At 43.7% G+C, this 24,774-nt stretch overlaps 2 protein-coding genes and 1 long non-coding RNA gene across 6 annotated transcripts in view; 2 read left to right on the forward strand and 1 right to left on the reverse strand.

The window, feature by feature from the left end:
- Nucleotides 1–825: 825 nt before the first annotated feature.
- The window catches only part of LOC140499641 (uncharacterized), a 41,647-nt gene continuing 17,698 nt past the window's right edge, over nucleotides 826–24,774 (reverse strand). Inside the window, exons 3-4 of one of the 2 annotated variants that reach the window (XR_011965500.1) lie at nucleotides 2,693–2,831; nucleotides 826–2,432 (exon numbers count right to left, since the gene is read on the reverse strand). This is a non-coding gene — a long non-coding RNA (uncharacterized lncRNA). Of the gene's footprint in view, nucleotides 2,433–2,692; nucleotides 2,832–18,142; nucleotides 18,746–24,774 lie in introns of those variants that run through there. The other variant, XR_011965501.1, reaches the window with a different exon arrangement.
- On the forward strand, nucleotides 2,473–8,602 carry LOC140499639 (myeloblastin-like). The gene is made up of 5 exons (XM_072601326.1): nucleotides 2,473–2,554; nucleotides 4,253–4,409; nucleotides 5,495–5,636; nucleotides 7,395–7,625; nucleotides 8,090–8,602. Exons 1-5 carry the CDS (start codon nucleotides 2,500–2,502, stop codon nucleotides 8,285–8,287), a joined length of 783 nt encoding a protein of 260 aa, XP_072457427.1. The 5' UTR covers nucleotides 2,473–2,499; the 3' UTR covers nucleotides 8,288–8,602.
- On the forward strand, nucleotides 13,237–22,075 carry LOC140499638 (neutrophil elastase-like). Of its 3 annotated transcripts, none has more exons than XM_072601324.1 (6): nucleotides 13,293–13,378; nucleotides 13,789–13,927; nucleotides 17,142–17,298; nucleotides 17,775–17,916; nucleotides 19,441–19,674; nucleotides 21,769–22,075. In XM_072601324.1, the coding sequence occupies exons 2-6, from the start codon at nucleotides 13,861–13,863 to the stop codon at nucleotides 21,976–21,978; spliced, it is 810 nt and encodes a 269-aa protein (XP_072457425.1). In that variant the 5' UTR covers nucleotides 13,293–13,378; nucleotides 13,789–13,860; the 3' UTR covers nucleotides 21,979–22,075. The 3 variants fall into 3 exon arrangements, with proteins under 3 accessions (XP_072457424.1, XP_072457425.1, XP_072457426.1); XM_072601325.1 differs by having other exon boundaries at nucleotides 13,369–13,551; XM_072601323.1 differs by lacking the exon at nucleotides 13,789–13,927 and having other exon boundaries at nucleotides 13,237–13,378.

Genomic DNA, 24,774 nt, shown 5'->3' on the forward strand with positions numbered 1-24,774 from the left:
AATATTGCATTCACTTGATCTTTTGGCTAGAATTTGTCAAAGAATTTGAATAAGTTAGGATTCCAAAACTGAAACAAAAAATCTTGCTCCTCTTTCTTAATACATGTAGTGACACTTCAGGTATTATCTTTATGGAATTTCATAATCTAGATTCTAAAGTGCCAATTTTCTTGGTTTCTTAGGCTTGAATTTACATAAAAGATTGCAGTGGTTGAGATAGCAGAGGAAATAAATGCCTTCTGCTGAAGATTAATTAATTGTAAGTTCAAGTGACTATACTTGGTGACTTATTCTTATAATAATAAAATATATACCATATGGATTTTACATTCATCCAGCAAACCTGATTTAAAAAATACGCTAGAAAGTTTATATAAGGTAACTGATGAAAAAATACACTATGTATCCTTTCCCTGTAACTGATGGGTTGGGCTTTTTTTGTTTGTTTTTGTTTTGGCAAGGGAATTGGGATTGAGTGAGCCTAGCAAGTGTCCAGCGTCTGAAGTCAAATTTGAACTCGCGTCCTCCTGACTCCAGGGCACATGCTCTATCCAGTGGGGCACCTAGAAGCCCTATTTGTTTAATTATTTATTAGGGAATTTGTTTATTGAGCAAGGATGTTTAAATGTCTAAATTTTAAGTACTATGGGTTCTTCTGTATATCTCACAGAACTCAAAGATGGAAAATACAGCTAACAAAATATCTAAACAATCATACATTTTACATCTTTAAAAGAAACTCAAACACCCAAAATAATTTTGAAGCCTCTGATTTGAAGTTTTACAATGACATCTAACATTTTATTTAATAATTGAAGTGGTTACAAATTGACACCGTATACAGAGATTTTTAAGTGGCCATTAAAGCCAACGATTTAAAATTCTTGTCTTTAATTAACAGAGGTATCATTTGAATTCATATCACAGCTTTCTAAAATGGCGATAGTACATAAATGTAGCTTTTTCTAGTATCCCATACTTTCTGTGGTTTTGTCTTTGCCTAGAAACAGAACTATACAGCTGCTTAAAGCTGCCAAGTTCCCAGAATGCTTTCAGAAAATCTGACAAACTTTATATTTCCCTTGCTTACCTTGACAATACTTTGCTAACAACAAAATGAAGAAAATCCAGTCAGTGGTGACTCCCATTCTATCTATCCCTAGGGTTTAGAAATTTCAAGAATTTGGGTAAGGACAACTGAATGTTAAGAAATAACAGATTTTTCAGAAGATAACCTATTTCTGAAAAAAGAAAGGAGAAGGTTGTGTTTTTTTTAAAGGATATTAGCACAAGTTGAATATTGAAAATATGTTACTCCTTGAAGATTAGGAACAAAATACAGAGATTAATAAAAGAAACAGGCCAATTTCTTACTGCTCAATTACGCAGAACAATTGTTCTGCTACAATCTAAATTTCCACTTGGTGGCAAAGCTACCCTAAGTATTTTAATCTATTATTTCTACATTAGGTTGGCTCAATCATTTGGCTATGACAGGAATCCATTTCGGAAATGCCTTAAGGGAGGAGAGAGGTAAAAGTTGTCGAGTCTGGGCTACCAGCCTTGGCAATGAATCTGTCTAAAAGTTTAGTTGGCTGGCTGCATATCAACCTCCAGGATGAGAGACTTTCTGAATATTCATTCTTTTTTAAAGATAGAAATCTTTGAAATAACACTTCTCCCTAATTATTAGCTGTTTGAGGCCAGTTAAGTCATTAAAGCGCTCTGTGCCTCAGTTTCCTCACCTGTAAAATGAGAATAATAGTAGTGCCCATCTCCCGAGGTTATTTAAGAATCTAATGAGATAATAGATAGATGATCGATAGATATACACACATAGTGTTTTGCAAACCTTAAAGCACCATATGGACGTTGTTATTATTTTTTAGTATAATGAGTAATTAAACTAGGAAGGTTCCAGCCCCCTGGCCACACACCAGTTTCTTCATACCCAGGCTGGCTTGACTCCTCCCTGGGCAGCAGCCTTTCCCCAAACTTGGCCAAGTGGCATCCTGAGGCCTCCCCCAGGCTCCAACAATTGATTGGAACAGCCTTTTACAGAGGGCTTGCTCCGGGCTCCCAAACTGGCAGTTAAGGCTCTGTGGGGAGCCACTTCTCTGGCGTATGGTACAGGGCATCCTTTTGGGAGGTGAGGCTGGCTCAGACGGCCTTGGAGAACACTTAGGACTTGGAGTCACTCTGTGGTCTTAGACTTTCTCCTCCTTCTCGTCCCCTAGGATGGGCATGACGAGAGGATCCAGAGGCTGCTCTCTAAAGGTGCAGTGTCTCTGCTGTGGTCTCCCTTCCTTCTCTGTTTCCCTCTTCCTCTGTTCCCATCTCCTTGTTCCCATCCTCCTGAGGCACGAGAGGAAGTTAGGGAAAGCCTGGGCTCATGTGTCTGTGGAGCAATAACAACGGCTTTCCCATAGAGCCTATAAGAGAGCAGACCAGAAAGAGGAGGCACAGAGGCTCTTCCCAGCACCCCCGACCTCACACACCATGGCTTCCTTACTGATCAGAACCCTCCTCCCTCTGCTAGCCTTCATCCAGGGCTGTAAGTATGGTCTCCCTCCCTCCTCTGCCACCTTTCTGCCTAGCTCTGCTAGGGGAGGGACCTGATGAATCACAGGGAGGGAGGAAACAGGATCCAGAAGCAGACCTGGGCTTCAGTCTTAGCTCAGGTAAACATTACCTCTGTGAGCCAGGACAAATGACTCAGACTGTCTGGGCTCTCCATCTGTAGAACAAGGATAACAATACTCAGGAACTTTGGGAGAAATATGTCAGCACAGGCTCTCACGGACATCATTCAGGAGCTTTGGGGTCCGTATCTGAGAACGGAAGGGATAGAGGGGAGGGTATGGTCAGAATTGCAGATTATAGAAAACAGAGAGCATAGAGTTTGAGTGGGAAAGGACCTTAGAGGTCACCTAGTTTCACACACCACACATTTTATAGACAAGGAAACTGAGGCTCAGAGATGAAGTGTCTTGCCCAAGGACACCCAGGTAGTAAATGACAGAGATGAGACTGGAATTTAGGTCCTCGAGACTCTAAACCTAAGACTCTTTCCAGATCAGGTTATTTTTATCCCTGGGGGTTTTAGGAAGCTGCCTCCTCCCATAACAACAAGGAGGATGGATCTTATTGAGTTTAGACACCTTTAGCTGTATGACCCTGGACAAGTCACTTAACCCTGTTTGCCTCAGTTTCCTCATTTGTAAAATGAGGTGGAGAAGGAAATGGCAAACAGCTCTGGTATCTTTGCCAAGAAAACCCCAAATGGGACCATGAAGAGTCGGACAGGACCGAATAACAACATACAGCCCTGATCAATTTGACAAGATTGTAGGGTGGGGTCCTTTGTCAGAAAGGGACCTTCCCACAGAGGTACCTGGGCTTCCTAGTTCCTTGCAGAGAAGATAATTATAACATTATAATAAGATTATTGGTTAATATATTTATGTATTAAATATATTAACTAGTAATAAAATTTAACATCATTATCATCATCATAATGATGACAATATATTATAATATAACATTATGATAGGGTGATTATACTACATTATTAGTTAATATATTTACATATATATTAATTAACAATATAATTTAAAATCATCATCATCATGATGATAAATTACATTTCCATGGTACTTTAAGTTTTTCAAAGCCACATCCATACATTATTTCATGTGATCTTCACAACACTGTGAGATAAGTACTATTATTGAGTAATATGAACAATAACTCCATTGAATAGAAGATGAGAATAATAAACTAACACTATTAATTGATAAGAATAGAAGAGCACCATTGAATTTAAGGTGAAACTGAGAACAATAATAAGACGTTAAAGAATTAAATTAAATTAAATTAATAAGAATTAAAGAATACCCAGAATGCCACTGAATAGGTGAGGAAAATAAAATAAGCCCTTTTATTTCTCTAGAAATCTGGGGCAGCTGTTTGAGGTGGATGGGTAAAGCAAGGGTTACTAGTCCCTTTTTACAGGTGAAGAAACTGAGGCTCAGAGAATTTCATTACCTTGCTCAGTCATAGCCAGTAGCAGAAATGGGGCTGGAACTCAGGATTCCTGACTCTTTAGACACCTGAGCCATAGTGACCCCTCTACTACAGGCTACGGGGAGAGCCTTCTCTAAAGTTAAGTCTCAGCAAGGGTCTTGAAGGATAGAACAGGGGTATTTGAGCTCATCTGTCTCTCCCTCTCTGTACTGTCCCCCCACCCCAGGTTTGGTCCTTAGCTCCAAGATCGTGGGTGGCAGACCTGCCATCCCCCACTCTCGGCCCTATATGATGTCCTTGCAGATTCTAGGGAACCACGTGTGTGGGGGAACCTTGATCCACCCTCAGTTTGTGATGACAGCAGCCCACTGCATTAACAGAATGTGAGTATTTGTAGGAAAAGGGGGAGGTCCTCTAGTCCCATTGGGCACAGGGGAGGGATGGTCCAGTGTCCTACCCTTAGATAGCCCCTATTCAGAGGGGAGAGCTTTGCCTCATTCCCTCCAAGAATGCCTGGACTAAAAGGGTGGGGGGAAAGAACTTAGCCCCTGCCCTCAGGAGACTTTGCCATGTTCTCTTAGTCCTGAGGTGGAAAACCTGCGGCCTCAGGGCCACATATGGCCCTCTAGGTCCTCAAGTGTGACCTTTTGACTGAGTCCAAGTTTTCCAGAACAAATCCATTTCCAAGGTCCTAGAGGGCCATGTGCGACCCAGAGCCTACAAACAAAAGACAGAGACCAATTACGTGGTCCTGACTCTCCATGAGAAAGGAGGCCATTTCTGAACTCCATGTGGGTGGGAACAATCTAGGAAGGTTTCATGGAATAAAGGACTTTTTGAAAACTTTAGACTCTCCTGAAGACCACAGGGAGCCATGGAAAACATTTGAGTAGAAGAGGGTACGGTCAGAGTCAGGCTCTGAGAAGATGACTCCGGCAGCTTGTACTGGATGGATTACAGCCAGAGGCAAAGGAGACTGTTCTAATAGCTAGGTCAGAGTGGCTGCAGATGGGGGTGAAAAGGAGGAGGGGTTGGTAGGAGACATGTTGGAGATAGAATGGGCAAGGCTTGATGCCATTACCTAACCTAAGATTGTTTCAGGGAGTGATCGCTTCTCGATCATGAAGGACAAAAATATGTAAAAGCTTATTATTTCTAATTCAGGCAAGAGGAAGGGAGAAGACTGACTTTTCAGTCTGGGGGACTGAGAGAAAGTAGTTAAAGGCCATTAGATAGACATGACATGGTGGTAAATGAATTCAAATTGTGATGCCACCAATTACTAGCTGCGGGATCTTGGGTCAGTCTTTCTAAGTTTCAGTTTTCTTCTCTATAAAATGGGAACAGTCCTACTTTTCTTCCCTCCTCGGTTTCGGAGGAGCCCTTAGAGCCCCATAGGCGTGTATAATTGCAATGGTACCCAGTGGAAGCCCTCTTCCCCTCATTTTCTCCTCTCTTTCCACCCCAGACACCCCGCATTGATGATGGTGTTCGCAGGAGTCCACGACCTGAAAAACCCTGAGTCCTCCTGGCAGTCGTTCAGCGTCCAGCGTTTCTATACCAATGGCTATGATGACAAGCAGATTCTCAACGACATCGCGCTCATTCAGGTAAGAGAGGAAGGAAAGGGAAAGGAAGGAGATGGGCAAGGGGAGAGGTCAGCCTCCATCCTGGTCACTTCTCCCTCATAGTTGGGGCGCATCAGGGAGGCCGGGGGTGCAGAGAAAGGGAAAGTAGAGTGGGAGGTCCTTCAGCTCATAGCCTACGGGACCCTAGACATCATGGGAATAGCCAGACAACTGGCTCTGTATTTCTGGAGGGCCATTGGTAGGATGGAGAAGGGACTAGCAATCACATCATACGAAGATCTACGTAAGGATGGCAGAAAGTATTTAGGAGAAGCCATGTGGTAAGTGCAAAGTGAACTGGATCTGTGGTCCCAGGGTCTGAGTTTGAATCCTGGTCTGACCAATAGCTCTCCCAGGGAGTTGGACTAGGAAGCCTCTAAAATACGGTCCAGCTCAGTGGGGGTACAATGATAACTTGTCTTCAGGGATCTGAAGGAGCTTGGTCTGTTTGACCCCAGAGCGCAGAACCCCGAACAAAGGGTGCATGTTACAAAAATGGAGACATCCTCTCCATCTTGGGAAGAACTTTCTAATGATTGAAATCTACCATTCACCTGGGCTCTTAGCACATATCGACTGAATGATATCATGGAGATGTGGGATTGAAGCATACATATAATTACCACCTATAAGCTCATACATAATTAGCGACATACCTAATTTGCATATGTGTGTGTGTTCGTCCTTCGTTGCTGAAGAAGACCATGCCATCAGAGAAATGATGACGACTTGCACTTGACTTTGTTTTTTTTGAGTGAGGGAGGGCTGTGCAGGTCACCAGCCTCACTTCTCCTCCAGAGCCATCTGAATCCAGTGACTAGATATTCATCAGGATGACTGGAGATGACCCAGAATAAGGCAATTGGGGTTAAGTGACTTGCCCAAGGTCACACAGCTAGTGAGTGCCAAGTGTCTGAGGTGAGATTTGAACTCAGGTCCTCCTGACTCCTGCACTGGTGCTCTATCCACTGTACCACCTAGCTGCCCCATTTTGCATGTACAAACACACAGTGAATGATCACGTAAGCAATTAGCAATATGCAATTAGCACACACACACACAAATATAATTCATATGAGCACATATGCAGTTTCCACAGTTCACACAGGAGAAAGAGAATTAATATATGTAGTGGAAAAAGAATTGGATTTGTAGCTAGAAGTGTCTTAACCTTGACACTTACTAGCTACATGTAACCATGGGCAAATCACTTAATCTCTGAGCCTCAGTTTCCTCATCTGTAAGACAGGGATAATAATAACACCTGTGGTACATCTCACAGAGTTGTTATGAGGATCAAAGGAGATATTGGGCACAAAAACCTTTGCAAATGTTAAAGTTCTCTTTAAATGCTGGTTATTTATATATGCATATATTATACAATTTTTAATGTATATACATACATACAATATTTGTGTATGTATCATATAATTTTGTATATTATCCACATATATACAGTATTTGTATATATATCATACAATTAGCGCATGCCTATTGCAGTTAGCACATAAAAGTACTAGAATATAAGAAAGGAGCGCCCTGTCTACTGGAGCATTCCAACTGCCAACTGTGCTGGATCCTGACCCGATGTGTGTAGGGGGGGCGCAAGGCTAAGATAAGCTGATTTCAGAGGGGGTGGTGGGGAGAACTTAGAACTGGAAGAAAAGAGAGAGAAGCTTAGGTGGGGTTGCACACTGCCCTATTCTGACCAGCCCTGTCTCTTCTCCTTCATCCCTACAGCTGGAGCGTCCAGTCACTCTGAATGCCAATGTCCAGGTAGCCCCACTCCCAAAACAGGGCCAGTCACTGCCAATGGGGACACAGTGCCTGGCCATGGGCTGGGGGAGACTGGGAACAGATTTGCCCATCTCCGACGTCCTGCAGGAACTGAACGTCACCGTGGTGACCTTCTTATGCCGGGAACATAACATCTGTACACTGGCACCCCATCAAAGAGCGGGTATCTGCTTTGTACGTATCTAATCCCCCTCTCACCAATGCCCCATGGGAAGGTAGCAGTAGATAGACCAACACTCAATGACCTTAGTAGAAAACCCTGTATTTGAGGAGAGATAGGAACTCTGGATCCGAACAAGTCCAGAATGGAGGGTTAATTCCCCTCACCAGAGATCAGGAAGCCAGAGTATCGAGAGGGTGGGGGGATTGGAGCCATCACCTGAGGCAGAGCATGGACAACTTGGGTGGGGGGATGCCACCTATCTTCTAAGAGCAATGTGGGTAATGGGAAGTGTCCTGGGCTCAGGAGACCAGTCCTAGCTCTTCCACTGACTTAGGTCTCAGCCCCTGTATGAACCTTGTTTGGTGAGGTGGGAGGGAAGATTCAACCATCCCTAAAGTTCTCTGTGGCCTAAAACTGAGTGCACATGTCTAGAAAAGTGGAAAGTAAGTTAATCCCCACCTGCCTCTGTCTACAGGGAGATTCTGGAGGCCCTCTCATCTGCCAAGGAGTGGTCCACGCTGTGGACTCCTTCATCAAAGATGAGTGCGCCTCTCAGAAATTTCCAGACTTCTTTGCCAGAGTATCCCTTTATGTGGACTGGATCAAGGATATTCTGAGAAGTGTGGAGCAGGAGGAGAAGAAGGAAGACTGTCAATCCTCAGGCAGTCCTTGACCAACTCTTGCCCTGGGAGTCTTTCCACCATCCTCTACTCCTGGGATGAGAGACCCGAGAGGTGGAGGATGTACACAGAGGCTTCAACTTTCACAAGGCAGGGTGTGGTCACTAAAGAGCTGAGCTTGGAGTCAGGAAAGACCTGGGTTCAAATCTCACCTGTGACACTTACTAGTAGTTTGTATGACCTTGGGCAAGTCACACCACTTTGAGTCTCAGTTTCTCTCATCTGTCAAATGTGGGTAATGATAGCGCCCACCTCACAGGGTTGTTGTGAGGATCTGATAAGACTATGTATGGAAAGCATTTTGTAAACCTTGGAAGTTCTATAGAGATGCGAGTCATCATTATAACCAACCCCCTCAAAACTTGACCCATCCGCCGTGTCTATGGGAGGGTAAAGTAAGGGAAGGCCCACTAGGAAGATGAAGATGATGGCTATTTATTAGTCTTCAGAATGCTCCCCTTTTTGGTGATAATGATTCCACCTCAGTCAGCCCAGGTTCTTTATCTGAGCCTGAGGACATGTTCCACCTCAAACACTTTGAGGGCCTCAGATGAATTCCTCTGCCCACCCCTCAGATCTTCCCCTTGGGAGCAGGTAAAGAAACATCCACAACTCACCTTCCAGCAGCTAAATAACACAGTGGATAGGACACTCCATCCAAGTCAGGAAGACCTAAGTTCAAATACCATCTCCCACACTAACTGGCTATGTGACTCTGGGCAAGCAGGTTCTCTGTGCCTCAGTTTCCTCCTCTGCAAAATGAGGAGGTTGCACTCCATGGCCTCTAAGCCAATGGGGTCATTATTTGAAAAGCCATTTGCCTGCCCCCCTCAAAGCCTCCGTAGGGTGTATCAGGATCTAAGCTTCCTGAAAACCTGGTATAAGGGGGTGGGGGTGGAGGGACAGGCCCAATTCTGATCACAGCCCTCTCCCCCATCTAGCCCTAGACTATGGTTTCAGTAAACTCAAAGGTATCCAGACCCTTACCATGGAGACTGCTTGGCATTCCCAAGGGCATAGGAAGGCACTGAAGTCCTTCAGGGAACTGGGGACAAGGTTCTGGAGGCATTAAGCTGGTCACAGGTGGCCAGAGGAGATGGGAACAGTGGTCCCTTTCCCTCAGGAACAAGTCTGGGCCAGGCTAGGAGTGATGGAGCCCTCTGGTTCTGTAGCAGCATACTCTAAGATGTAGTACTTGGACTCACAAAGAGGAGGGGACAGTCAACATCCATCTCCACTAAGCATTCCAAGATCTGGCCTTACCCACCCAACTCGTTCCAACCAGAGGCTGGCCCCATCCACTTTTTTCTGGTCAGTCAGGCAGACAGGCAGGCAAGCAGGCAACAAACCTCAACACAAAAGCCCTTGTTTAGGAGTCAAGAGACCTGCCTGGATTCACACCCCATTTTGACAAATGAGTCACTGTGTAATCCAAGACAAACCCATCTCTCAGTTGCATCCGTAAAATGATGAGATGGGACTGTAATCTCTGAGGCCCAGTCTATCTCTGACACCCAGAGCTCTGTCTCTTCATTCTCTCTCAGTCTAAGCAAGGATACTGCAGGGAGGTGAGGTTTCTGAGTAAATGGAGACCATTTCAAAGAGAGAATCAGTTGGGATTCAGGACATTTATTTGACCTTATATATTCCCCCAATGTCAGGTAGGAGCTTGGACAGAGCACTTGGGCCTGCCAGGACTAACTGTCTGGGAGTGAGGGGAGAGAGCTAAGGGAGGGTTTTACACCTTGTAAGAAACTGAATAGTAAGACAGACACATAAATATTATATTATGAGTATATGTGATATAATACATTATTACATTACATATAATGTCTGGGGGAGGAAGGGAGGATTTTATTTTTTTAGGATTTTATTACAGTGAGACACACACGTTATATATTATGTAATATAAAATTGTATTTTATATATAATGTCTAGGGGGTGTGGAGGGAGGGCTCAGGGAAGATTTTAAACTTTTTGAGAAACTCTACAGTGAGGCGTCTATGTGACTGTACAGTTTTTCACAAAGTGTAAAGCGCTCTGTTGGCCTTCTCCCTACAGACAGTACTGGGAGTTCCAAGTGCTCTGCACATGCTCCTACATGACATTATTCTGAAGGTCTGCAGGCCTCAAGGACTCATGCAGCCCATCACACTTTTCTCCTCTCCATTCACATGGGATCTCCAGAGCTTCACAAAGGCCAAGGTCTGGGCCCAGTTCCATATCATCCACATGCCAACCTTACCTCTCCCCTTGCCCACCTTCTGGTCCAATGGGACTCGTCATTCCTTTAATGTAAAATTTACCAATAACCTCATGATTCTAATGATACTAATCCTACACCCCCCACCTGCCCCAATTCTCTCTGTGCTACCAAACTGATCTTATGATCACAGAATCACACAGAATCAGAGAACTGGAAGGAACCTCAAAGGACATCCAGCAGTAGTCCAACCTGTACCTGAAGGGGCTCTCATAACATTACCATGTCCAATACCTCATTTTATGGATGAGGAAATTGAGATCCAGAATGGGCAAGGGACTCGGCCAAAGTTACGCAGCTAAAGTCAAGTGACAGAATTAGGATTTAAATTCAGGTCTTCTGACTCCAAATTAGTTCCCTTTCTTGCCTATTTCAGTGAAGGCCATAGCCAGTTCCTCCTCTGACTTCCTGTATCCCTTGTCCAATGTCCTCCACAAATAGATGGCATTTGACTGCTCTTTCTCCAGCATGTCCCAGTTAATGTTTTTAATTTATTGATATCTTTTGATTTTGCATTACCTTTATTTCTGAATATACACTTTCCCCTATTAAGTCACTTCTTTTAATCAAGAATAAAAACAGGGAGAAAAGTAAAACAGGGCATGTCTGTGGAAGAGGGAATACATTTGTTCTACTTGACCTTTCAAATTCAAGCAGACCCTACTAGAATGCCCACCCACTCCCTAGCCTTTTTCAGAATAAATGACTCCACTTCCTTCAACTGGTCCTCATCTGGCGCCATGTTAAGGCTCTTCACTAACCTGCCTACCTTCCTCTGGACCTTTATCAGTTTATCCGTGTCCTTCCTAAAATGTGGTATCCACCATCAGTCATAGTCTCCAGATGTGGTCTGACCAGGACAGGGAGAGACAATCACTTCCCGGATACCAGAACTGGCCTTTTCTTTCTCTTTTTTTAAATTTATCTAGCATTTTTTTGGTCTCCCTATCTCTACCTCCCATTCACCGGAAGAAGAAGAAAATAACCCTCAACAACAATCATCCCCATCTGGGCCATGCCCCCAAAGTGTTTCTTCTCCTGTGTCTTCAGTCCATGATCTTTCTTTCAGGAGATGGGTCACATTCTTCAGCATCCATCAGTCTTCTGGATTATGGTTGATCATGGTGTTGATCAGAATTCTTTTTTTCCTCTTTATTTATATGTTTATTTATTTTTAATTTTCAACATTTACTTCCATATACTTTTGAGTTTTAAATTTTCTCTGCCTCCCTCCTCAAGACAGAGTACAATCTAATATAGACTCTACATATACATTCTTAAAGGACCCAAAGTCTCCCAGTGTACCCTGGGTCATCTCCAGTCATCCTGAGAAATATCAGGTCTCTGGATTCAGATGGCTCTGGAGGAGAAGTGATGTTGGTGACCTGCACAGCCCTCCTTCACTCAAAACAAAGTCAAGTCAAAGTCACGTCATTATTTCTCTGATGGCATGGTCTTCTTTGGCAATGAAGGACAAACACAACAACAATTTTCACGTTAGTCATGTTGTAAAGAAGAATTAGGAGGAATCATGAGAAAGAGAAAACAAAACAAAAAAAAGAGAGAGAGGTCAAATAGTCTGCTTCCACCTGCATTCCGACTCCATGGTTCTTTCTCTAGATGTGGATATCATATTCCATCATGAGTCTTTTGGAGTTATTCTTTGATCCTTGCATTTCTGAGAAGAGCTAGGTCCATCAAAGTTGTTGATAAGAATTCTTAGGCCTTTCAGAGTTGCTGTTTTTACATTGTTGATGTTAGAGTATCAGTGGTTCTCCTGGTTATGCTCAGTTCCCTCTGCATCTGTCCATATGAATTCCCAGGCTTCTCTGAAACCCTCTGCCTCATCTTTTATTTCGGTGGAATCATCTTCCATTATAGTCATACAGCATAAATTGTACAAACACTCCCCAAATGGTAAATAACTCCAAGACCCCTTTAGTTTCCTGCTCTTTGCCAGAAAAGAGCTTCTATAAATATTTTGATACATATGAATCCTTTTCCCCTTTCTTTGATCTTTTAGAGTACAGGCCCAGCAGTACATCACTGGGTCAAAGGACATGCACAGTTTAGTAACTTTGGGGGCAGGCTATGCTTCTCTTACTACAGTTCAAAATGGCACCAGCTTTTGGGCTACCATGTCACCTTGTTCACTCCTACTGGAGTCCACTTGCAGTCCAGTGCTGTGGCTTGAGGTCTGCTAAGATCCTCAGATTGTTTTCAGAGAAACTGCTCTCTGTGAGTTTGTGGCTACTTCCTTGCATGGGACAATGCTTATCTAAATACATAATTGGGTAGATTTGTGTGTACCTGTGTGTCTAACCTTGAGTGAACATGTGCATGTCTGAGAATGAGCATACCTCCATATGTTTATGCAAGCATAAATCTACATGTGTCTCTGTATGTGAGCCTCTGTGTGCGTGTTTTTGTGTCTTTGAATCTGTGAACATGGGGGTCTAGCTGTATCCCAATGCTAAATAGAAATGACATTTGGAAATCCTGGTATCCTGGAGATAATTGTGTGGGCCCATGAAGCCAAGCTGAATTGGCCCAGCCTAGACAAATGAGCAGTCAGGCTGCTTCCTGCAATAGGCCTGACCCCTTCCGGTCAGGCTGAAAACTTGGCAAGATTGCCTCCCCCTTCCTTCCCCAATTCCCCCTTCCCTAACACCCCCCACCCCCAGCCACCGTTTGCTCTTGCATCACTGACAGAGACAGTTGGAAATGGAGCATCTTTGGAGGAGTTTGGAAGGGGAACTGGACTTTGACTTCCTGCCAGCTCCCGAGGGGCCCTGGGGCTGCTGGGGCCATGAGTTCCCTGGTAAGAGTTGAATGACCTCTGGGGATATTAGATAGGACAGTCTGGATCAGGCTGGGAGATGGTCTCACCGCTGAAGTCACTTGGAGTGCTGAGATTTGAGGATCCTGAGGAGGCCTCCAAGTGATGATCTTTTGAGATCATAAGCCTCTTGGAGCTGAAATTACAACTCCCAGGTCTGCTCCAGCTGATTCATCCTTCTCTTCTGCCCTCTCTCTTTCTGACCTGTTGTAGGAGGGTAGATAGAAGGCTGCCACTGCTGCGGAGGTTCCTATATCCCACATCTCGTTATTGCCCCATTCCTCAGGGTCCTGGGTCTCTTTCTCCTGCCCCCATAGGGGAAAATAGGGGAAGTAACAGCCCCCAACCAGCCCCTGGGGCCTGTGGGGTAATTACAACGAACTCTCCATCAGGAACTATAAGTGGAGAGATTGGGAAAGAGGCCCCACAAAGACCCCAAGGCTGCTGCAGACGTCTCCCTGCCTATGTTGAGCATGGCGTCCCCCCTTCACGGCACTCTCCTCCTCCTGCTGCTGCTCTTCATCCACGGGAGTAAGTCTTGCCTGCCTGTTTGTCCACCTGCCTACCTGTCTGCCTGTCTGTCTAGCACTGGAGAGATAAAGGTTATGGGTGCTGGGTGAGAGACAGCAGAAGACACAGGGAAATTTCAACCTTAGGGTTCTTCTTCTAGGGCAAGGAGGAACAGTCATTCATTCATTCATACAAATATTATCACTTGAGGTACTTCTTAGAGGGGGATTAGTTATAGATCACAGAGCTAGCAGATGCTTTAGAACATGGAATGGTAGAGTTAGAAGACAGAAAGAGAGAGAGAGAGAGGGATGGATGGATGGATGGATGAATGAATGCATGGATAACTAGGTAGGTAGGCAGATAGATGATGGAACATTTATTAAATACCTACTATGAGCTAGCTACTGGACTAAGGAGCTCAGGACATAAAATATAGAATATTAGAACTGGGAGGTGTATAGAATACAGACTGTCAGAGCTAGAAGAAGTCTGATAACACAGAACCTAGAATGCTGGAAATGGAAGGGACCTCAGAGAACAGAAAATAGTAGGTCAGGGCTGAGAGGAACCTTAGAATATAAAGCACAAAATGTGAGACAAGAAGAACCTTCAAACCTGGAAGGTTAGAATGAAAGGAATATCAGAAGATAGGAACATGGCATTTCAGAACAGGAAGGCAGTGGTGAACATAGAACACAGAATATCAAAGCAGGAAGCATCTTGGAGCCTAGAACCTAGAATGTTAGAACTAGAAGGGACATTAGAATGTAGAAGCCAGGGTGTTTCAAAAGTCTAAGACGAGTCTATTGAAATACCCTATGTTAGAGATTGAGGAACTGCTAGAATAAGAAACATGAAGCATAGACTTTTAAAATGGGAAAGGAGACAGAATGTGGAATAGCAGACATAGAAGAAGGGACCTTAGGAAAGAGGAAAGAAGAAAATTTAGAACATAGAATGCTAGAGATGAAAGGGCCCTTAGAAGCTCAAATAGAGAAACCTCAAAGCTGGAAGGGGTCTTAGAACACAGAACATGGAATTTTTGAGCCAGAAGCATAGAACGTCAAAGGTGGAAGAGCCTTAGAACTCAGGGTACAGGAAAGATCCTTAGAACAAAGAAATCAGAGCTGTACGGTGTGTTAGAATGGAAACATAGAATCTTCAATCAAGAAAAGACCTTGGAGCATAAAGCACAGTATCGTGAGGTGCAAGGAAGCCCAAAACATACAACATATTATGATAATAATAACAATAGCTGGTGTTTACATAGTGCCTTAAGTACTTTCAAAGTACAAGGAATATCTTAGTTGATATTCAGTTGACTTCTGAAGATGGGGCTAGGCTAAGTGTGGTCCCTTCCAAATCAAGTAGGACAGGGTGTCCCCAGTGGGGGTGAGATCCCCAATACTGGACGTATTCAAACAGAAGTTGCATGAGGGATTCATGTATATAATGGACACTAGGTCTATATCAGAGGTGGAGAACCTGCAACCTGGAGGGTACATGTGGTTCTCTAGGTCCTCGGGTGCAGCCTTTAGACTGAGTCCAAATTTTATGAAATAAATCCTTTTATTAAGGGGATTTGTTCTGTGAAGTTTGAATTCTGTCAAAGGGCTGCACTTGAGGACCCAGAGGGCCACATATGACCTTGAGGTTGCAATTTCCCACAACAAGGGGGTACAGTAGGTAGGTGCTGGGCCCAGAATCAAGAAGACTTGAGTTCAAGTCTCAGCCACTTGCTAGTTGTGTAACCTTGGGCAAGTCACTTAAACTCTGTCTGCATCAATTTCCTAAGCTGCCAAGTGAGTATCATAGTAGCACCTACCCCACTAAGGATATCATGAGGCTGAAGCTAGATTATATAGGTAAAGTGTTTTGCAAACCTTAAAGAGCTATATTTAATAAGGAGCTATTATTACAGCTTTAAAACAATCTTTTCACCATCCGAAGCATCCCTCACCAACCTCAGCTCATTCTGAGAATCAGTATTCCTGACCTGTCCTTACAGGATGACTCCTCTGTTTCTATAAATCTGTTTGCTGCCATTGCTTCTATATTCTGCACGTGTCTTTTAAAAATCCCAGCTGTTTAATGAGCTCCCTCTGCAGTCAAATTATTCTTTTTAGATAAATCGCTTTTGTCTAAACTCATCACTGGAAGGCTTCTCTTTCTGAGTGGTCAGCATTTCATTCTTGAGAACTTTCCATCCCTCTTGGGCTGACTGTTAGACCACATGGAATTTTAGATCACAAGATCATATTCACCCTTTCTTTAAATACTTTTAAATCTAAAATCTAGACTGGGGACCCAAATTCCAAGTTGGAACAGTTACTGCCCTGAAATATTCCTATTTGTTTTTATGTCAGCATCTAGTTCTCTCTTGTGAGTAAGAAGAGGGTCCAGAACCTCCTCACTTCACACACAAATACAAACACACACATACAAACAAACAACCCTTCACTTCCTATGCTTTTTAAGGATGAAGCAGTGATTATACTCCCCCTGGATAGTTAGGAGTTCAGGCTGAAGCTTCAGGGGAAGGACAGCCATAGGTTCAGGGATGGAGCACCCAAAGATGTCAGGAATCCAGGAATCTGAGGATTTCTGGATGTGTTACTGACTCATTGGGCAACATTGGAGAAAGTAACTACCTCTCTGAGCCCAAGGGTGGTTGGACACAGAGGATGACAATGACCGACACTAGGTAACAGGAGGGAGACAGAGGAAGATTTGAGTTTTAAAAAACTTGTTATTTATTTATTTTTAACATTCATTTTTTAAAAAAATGTTGAGTTTCAAATTCTATTTCTCCATTCCACTCATCTCTCCCCTACCCATTATGAAGGCAAAAAATGTAATGGCAATTATCCTTGTGAAATCATCCAAAATACGTTAGCCATGTTGCAAAACAAGAAAAATTGGAAAAGTAACAAAATTATGATTCATTCTGCTTTCAGACTCCATCAGTTCTTTCTCTAGAGGTGGATAGCATCATGAGTCCTTTGGAATTGTCTTGAATCATTGCATGGCTGAGAACATCTAAGTCATTCATGGTTGATCATTGTATAATATGGCTACTATTGTGGACAATGATTTCCTGGTCCTGCTCATTTCACTTTGCATTCATTCATATAAGTGAGGCTTTGCGAAGAACCTGGAGTCAGGGAGAAGGGGAAATGGCTGGAGCTTGTCACTCTCCTGGGCTTCTGACCTCGTCTCTCTGATCCCTTAGGTCCAATCCTGGGCTCACAGATTGTGGGAGGAAGGAGAGCTGTTCCTCACTCTCGCCCATACATGGCATCTCTACAGCGTAATAATAACCACTTCTGTGGGGGGACTTTAATCCATCCTCAGTTCGTGATGACTGCAGCCCATTGCTTGAATGGCGTGTGAGTATCCAAAGGGTTGGGGGAAAAGACACCCAGGGAGCAGGAGGAGTGAGGACTCTGCCATGCAGCTCCCCATGAAAATGCAATCCATGTATGGGCAAATAGCTCTATCGCAAAGGCCCCAACAGTGGGAGTAGCTAGCCCTGGGTAGACAGTGAGTGTCCTCAGCTAAGCTACAGAATTCTGTAAGAAAAGGGAGGAGAGGAGACAAGATTCATAGAACCTAGCCAGAGATGAAGTTTTCACAGCATCGCTGCCCCTCCCTCAAATCTAAGCTTTGCTTCACCCCCTTCCTCCCACCTGCCCTAAGGGATTGGGGGTGGGGCCAATTCGCTAGCACGTCTGGATGCTCTGTAGGAACTGGAAATCTGTATTTTAAAACTGGTCCAAGCCTGGATGATGGCTAGTTGATCACCCAGTTGGGTCCCTCCTATACTGTCTTTAGCCTTCATTCCAAGTTTTTCTTCCCAACCTAGGAACCCTCAGCGTGTACAAGTAGTGTTGGGGGTCCACAACATTCTCACCCGAGAGCCCACCCAGCAGAGGCTTCGAATTCGGAGAGTCTTTGAGAATGGATTCAACCCTCAGACCCTACGGAATGATATTTTGATCGTGCAGGTGTGTGACGTGGGAAGGAGTAGGGGATGGTGCTCAGGATCCCTAGGTACCTGGAGGTAGGGATCTGAGAGAGCTCAGGGCCATGGAGAGTGAATGGAAGAGCCAAAAGACCTGGGAACCAAATCCTGACTCTGACACCAGGAAGGTGTGACTTTTCCAGTCACTCACCACCCCTCTCTGGGCCTCAGTTTTGTCATCTGTAAAATGGTCATCATAATATACTCCTTCCTTCTTTCCCTCCCAAAACTGGTAAAGAGAAATTGCTTCATTAACTAAGTGCTATGGAAATGGAAGCTGGGATTGTTTTTCATGAGCACAATTCAAAAGACTCTAGATTCTTGACAACAATGATAACTCACTTTCCCATTGGGGGGTGCTTTATTTAAGGTCCCCAAAACATTTTCCTTACAACCAAGTCTTATCCATATCACACCCCTATTCCAAAGGCAACGTGTACAGTGGAAAAAGTTCTGAAAAACAGCCATTAACTAAGTCAGGGCAACAGGGGTACAGTCTCAGAGCACTGAAGTTTAGAGGGCACAAAAAATTCAAAATGATCTTTTTGTAAATTGTGAAGTTTAAAAAATAGTTCCATTTACATTTTGACAGCCCCTTCATTCCTTTAGCAGACTAGAATCTAGACAACAAGAACTGCGGTACTGTGAGATAGTGGCTAGGGCAATGAAGTCAGGAAATCCTGGGTTCAAATTCTACCTCAGACACTTAACTGTGTGATTCCGGGCAAGTCTGCTTCAGTTTCCTCATCTGCAAAATGTGAAGGTTGGACTCGATGCCCTCTTGGGTTCCATCCAGATTTAAATCTACGTTCCTATGAACAATTAAATGTAATTAGTTAAATTAACTAAATTAGGAACCTGCCACACAGTCGGGCTTACCTGCTCCTCTCATCTCATACCTACCCTCACCTCTGGCATGATAGAATAAGAGGTGGACAATGCTCTCTAGGTCAATGACCTCACTATGTGCTAGGGCCTCCTTCTCCCTACTAAGGAGTTGGGGGTCCCTAGGTCTCTTCCTCCATTCTATAAAGGGTCTCTCATCTTGACAGGGGGCCTGGTGTCCTGGGTTTTCTTCCCTCCTCACTTTCCTTCCCACTCCTCTCCCAACTATGGTGGACTTGAAGGTTCATTAATATTTCTTACACCTGGAGCCAAAAGTATGAGTCACAGCTTTGCATAACATCTGGGTTCGACTGAGTTTGAATTCTAGCTTTTCTGCTTGCTACTACCTGTGTGACCTTGAGTGAATTGTCTAACTTCCCTTTGCCTTTATTTCTTCATCTGTAAAATGAAAAGTGGGCCAGCTCACCTCTCTCCCAGCTAGCACAGGATCCTGACTAGGCAGGGACATTATAATGATTATCCTTATTTTCACAGTCACTGTCCCTTTCCTAGTCTCGACATGACCAGGTCAGGCCTTGGAACCCAGGCCAGCCCTAACCGACCACTAGGCTGACCAGCTTCATCTATGTTTTTGTTTTTGCCTCCTCCTCCTCCCCCACAGCTAGAAGGCAGAGCCTCCATTAATGCCAATGTCCAGGTGGCCCAGCTTCCCCAACAAGGCCAGAACGTGAGAATTGGAACCCGGTGCCTGGCCATGGGATGGGGGCAAGTGAGCAACAACAACAGGAGTCTACCCGCCCAGCTGCAGGAACTCAACGTGACCACTGTTTCTGCTCTCTGCCCCACCACCAACCTCTGTACGCTCGTACCCCGCCGCCGGGCTGGAATCTGCTTTGTAAGTATCTCTCTACCCCAAGTCTCACCCTGGTCCCCATCCCTCCCCTGTCCCAATTCTGCTCCTGTCATGGGCCTACTAGGGAGAGCACCCAATGAGACTCAACAAAAGTCAGTATATCAGAGCAGTTCTGGGTGTGAGTCTCCAACTATGTTTCTCTGGGAGGGGGGCACGTAGGTGATGCAGTGGAATGGGAACTGCTGGGCAAGGAGTAAGGAGGACCTGAGTTCAAATCCTGTTTCAGACACTTACTAGCTGTGTGACCCTGGGCAAGTCACTTAACTTCCCTCGGCTATAAAATAGGGTTAGTAGTAGTAGCACTTAACCTCCCATGGCTGTTTTAAGGTTCAAGTGACATAATATTTGCAAAGTGCTTAGCACAGTACTAGGTAGTTAGTAGGTGTTATGTGAATACTTTTTCTCTTCACCCCACAGAGAGGGGTGAAGTTCTAAGGTCTCTTCCATCATGGATGGGTAAGTCTTCGGGAGCTCCCAGGCCTTGGGGAAGGCCTATCAGCCCAAAGAGAGAAATAAGAATTTGGGCTGAATGATGGGGATGGGGGATGGAGGCTTAGGAAGTAAGAGGGAGGCAGCTCATTGTGGTCAAAAGCCCTCTAAATTTGGAATCAAGAGTCTCGGGTTCGAGTGGGGAGGGATGGGGAGAAAATTTTGAATTCAAATTCTTGTGGAAGTGAATATTGAAAATGGAAAATTAAATAAAGTATGTATTTAAAAAAATAAAAAGGACAGAATAAAATAAAATACTCAGGTTCTTTTCAGAAAAAAAGAGAGACTCGGGTTCGAGTCTCTGCCAGTAGGGTACTATATGACCCTAGGAAGGCACTCAAGCCTGTTTCCTCACCTCTAAAGTGGACATCATAATACCTCAGCTTTCAGAGATGGAGACCTTCAGCCCCCAACTGAATACAACTGTTCATTAAGCATTTATGTACCAGTCACCGTGAATGGTGCTGGTATACAAAGAAAGAAACAAAATACAGAATGGGCATATTGGTAAAGTGCTTGGCACATTGCTTGGTGCATAGTAGGGGCTCTATAAATGCCTATTTCCTTTCCCAGTCCCTGCCCTTAGGAAAATGGCATGGATATGGACTCAACTATTCTTTAGAAAGATTATCCCACTGATTAACTAGGGGCCCTTGGATTTAACCAGTATTTATTAAATGCCTACTATGTGCTAAACACTGCACCAGCTGCTATGGCTGTAAAGACAAAACTAGACACAGTTCCTGCCTTCAGGGAGTTTCTAATCTATTAGAAGGTGGGACCGGAAGGCATCTGAGGTCCATTCTACCTTTAGCTAGATCCTGCCAATGTGGGTGCAGATGCATAAATGCAAATATGATCAATAACAGCCTTGTAAGGTGGGTACTTCATTATTCTCATTTTTCAGATGAGTAAACTGAGGTTGAGGGAGGTTAAGTAGCTTGCCCAAGGGCACTGGTCTTATAAGCATCTGATGTAAGAGTAGACCTCAGATCTTCTTGGCTCAGCACTCACTGATGATGAGCTCAGGGCTTCAAAGTAAGTACAGAGAAATTTGGGGGTGAGTGGAGCACCAACAAGTGAGACACTCAAGAGAAGCCTCTTGATGGTGGAGGAACCTGAATTGGACCTTAGGGAGACTCTTTATATGTTTTCTCAACTGTAAAATAAGGAAAAGGGTTAAGGTGATCTCTCATCCCTTTCATCTCTAAGCCCTGTGACCCTAAGAGATCCCTCCCAGCTTGGAGATCAGTGAAGACTTCCTGGAAGGGATGCCCCCTGAGCTGGACCTTAACAGAGAGGGAAGATGTGGGTAGCCAGGAATAGATGGACATGGGATGGGGCCCTCTGGGAAAGAATGGGGCTGTGTTGAAGCAGAATGGAATGGAAATAGGGGTGAATTGGAGAGGGAGAAAGAAAGTGTTGCTGGACAACTCACACCAAAGTCAGTAGTCTTTGAGGCTCGAGCTAAGAGGGGCCTTTGTCAATGCTGGGGATCAGGGTCAAGTGGTGAAGAGGAAGCTGGGAAATATCTCTCCTCAGTTCTTCCCCAAACCCTAACCAACTCTTTCTCTTTGCCTTCTGCAGGGAGACTCTGGGGGACCCTTGGTCTGTAATGGCATAGTCTACGGCATTGACTCCTTCATTCGAGGAGGCTGTGGCTCTGGCTTCTACCCTGACAGCTTTGCCCGTGTCTCAGATTATGTCCAGTGGATTAACTCTATCATCCAGAGACCAACAGGCTATGCTCCGTGGTCCTGGAGAAGAAGAGCCACACAGAGGCAGGAGGTTTTCTAACCTATTTGCCCTCTCCCCATCATGCTGCTGCATACAAATGTATACTTTCCCCTACCACAAAAGAAACAATAAAATTGTCTCCCAATTGTCTTCTCCAGCTGACATTAGAAAGTCCCACCAATAATTTCTTCTCACTTCCAAAACATGTATATTGTCACCAGATGGCAGTCAAGTCAAAGTGGTCTGAGTCTAAGGTGGGCTTCTGAGATTCCTTAGCTTTTCTATGGAAATAGTAAGCATTCAACTTAGAGGGGAATCTAAAAAGGGCAGAGTTTCCCTATGCCTTTGAAAATCTTTTGGTCCAACCATGGCACATACAGTTTTATAGGGTACAAGAACAGAGATTCCATAATCAAGAGAAAGCAAAATTTAGGTAACAACTTAGAGTCTAACAATAGACTGTATGGGATAAAAGACCCTTACTCAAAATTTTAAATAAACGAAGAAGCTTCTCAATAAGGACGGAGAATGATTGATTACAATTCTTGAGAGAAAGGGGCGTCCCTCCACCAGGACGGGGCTTTAATCTCATGGAAGGCAATTTACAGAAATCAGATTACAATTCTTATTATACCCTAACGCAGAGAATCCCACCTACCCACTATCCCACCTTTCCATTGGCTGGGAGGTGGGCTTACAATCTAAGGGTGAGAAACTAGACAAACCCAGGGAAATTTTCACCTGTCCCAACACAATTACCTCATTTAATACCTAACTTAACTGTTGATGTGGCTTTAGAAAAGAGAGGAGGGGGAGAAGGGGGAGCTGGTAGTGTTGATGTGGCAACAGTATAATAAACAAAGGGGAGATTTGAGTAACTTCCAAGTTTCGACTACAGCCCACAGCACTTTCACAAAGAAAGCTGGTAGCTGGTAAGGGGTGGGGGGGCCAACTGACCGTCCACAGGTATCCAGGGAGAGAGGCCTTATGGAAAAGAACTTTTATTTAGGAAATACAATAGTCCCCATATTTTTATTATGAAAAGTCTTCACAGTCTCATCTCACTCAGATCAAACCATTTAACTATTTGTCACACCCGAGAGAATTATCTTCCTAAAAATCATTCAATCTTTACTGAACAAGGCCTAAGTATTCTCCTTTCATCCCAGTCAAAGATCAACTCAAGAGATACCTCTATTGATTTAATTAATCAAAAGACATAATATGTTGTTGTCCAGTCATGTCTGATACTTTCTTCATGAGCTCCTCTGGGGTTGTCTTGTCAAAGGTACTGGAGTGGTTTGCTATTTTCTTCTCCAGCTCATTTTGCAGAAGAGGAATTGAGGAAAATAGTGTTAAGTGACTAAGCCAGGGTCACATAGCTAGTGAGCATCTGAGCTCAAATTTGAACTCAGGAAGGTAAGTTCTTCCTGATTTCAGACTCAGCACTCTATCCACTGTGCCACCTGACACTGCTCTTAGAATGATCCTAATTAATATAATACAATAAGATGTGATATATGATATGACATAACAGAACATGATATAATATAATATAATATAGCATAACATAATATAATAAAAATAATATAAACCTAATCAGTTTTAGAAAGGACTCCTAGGGCTGATTAAACTTATGCTCTTAGAAACCAGCGAGGCTTTCCATAACAACTATGCACAAATGACTTTAGGTCTGGACACTATACTCAGTATTGTCTTTTATTCTAGGGAACACCGATTACCTCTTTCATCTGAATGGGAACAAGGACAGTGAAATCAGATTATTCCTTACTATCTCTAAAGAAGGGCCAGGAGGTGTTTAGTAAACTTTTACACCTACGGTTATGCCCTCTTGGCTTAAAGATATTAATTTTCTCCAGGTATATTGAGCAAATTTTGAAGGAAAAAGTTTCTTAGCCTCATTTCTACACAAGCTACTTTGAATGATAGATGAACTTCCCCCTCTCAAAGCAATTCTGCAGTATGCGTACAACCTATTCCATCAGGTTTACCCAATCATATTTCCCATAATCATAAACCAACTAACAATACCTCTTCCCACCAACACAATGAGAGAGGATAAGGTAAAAGATGGTGGTGTGATGTTTTTAAAAAGGTCAAAAGATTCTGTGACAATATTAGGGGGTTTTGATAGGACTGGTTAGGACTTTTTGAATCGTGTTTTATAAACTTGTTTTGTATTATGGGAGCAGTGTCAGATTTTTTATTCTGGGACTCAGTGATCTAACTCTAACCCTAACCCTAACCCTAAATGCATGCCGGAGCTTCAGCATTTTAGTTGTTTCTCTCTTAGGAGCATGTATTTAGGGATGGAGATTGCAGTCATGAAATTAAAAGATGCTTGGAAGAATTTTCCTTCCTGTACAGGTCAAAGAAAAACAGAGACCATCACCTTCTCAACAAAGACATGGTTTTTCCAGCAGCAATGTAGGGCTATGACAGTTGGACTATAAGGAAAGCCAAGTGTAGGAGAATCAACATTTTTGAATTATGGCACTGGAGATTTTGAGAGTTTGTTGGACAGCAAGGAGATCAAATCAGTCAATAATTAAAGAAATTAATTCAGACTATTCACTGCAAGATCAAATACTGAAGCTGAAGCTTAAATACTTTGGCCACATAATCAGAAGATGGAACTCATTGGGAAAAAAAAAAGCTGATATTGGGAAAGAAGGAAGGCAAAAGGAAAACGGGAACAGCAAAAGATGAGATGGACAGATAGTGTCATAGGAACAACATGAACTTGGGCAGACTTTGAAAGATAGTAGAGGATAGAAGGGCCTGGCATGCTCTAGTCCATGGGGTTACAAAGAGTCATACACAACAACAACCACG

This window comes from Notamacropus eugenii, chromosome 4 (genome assembly GCF_028372415.1).
Source record: "Notamacropus eugenii isolate mMacEug1 chromosome 4, mMacEug1.pri_v2, whole genome shotgun sequence".
Taxonomy (NCBI): Eukaryota; Metazoa; Chordata; class Mammalia; order Diprotodontia; family Macropodidae; genus Notamacropus; species Notamacropus eugenii.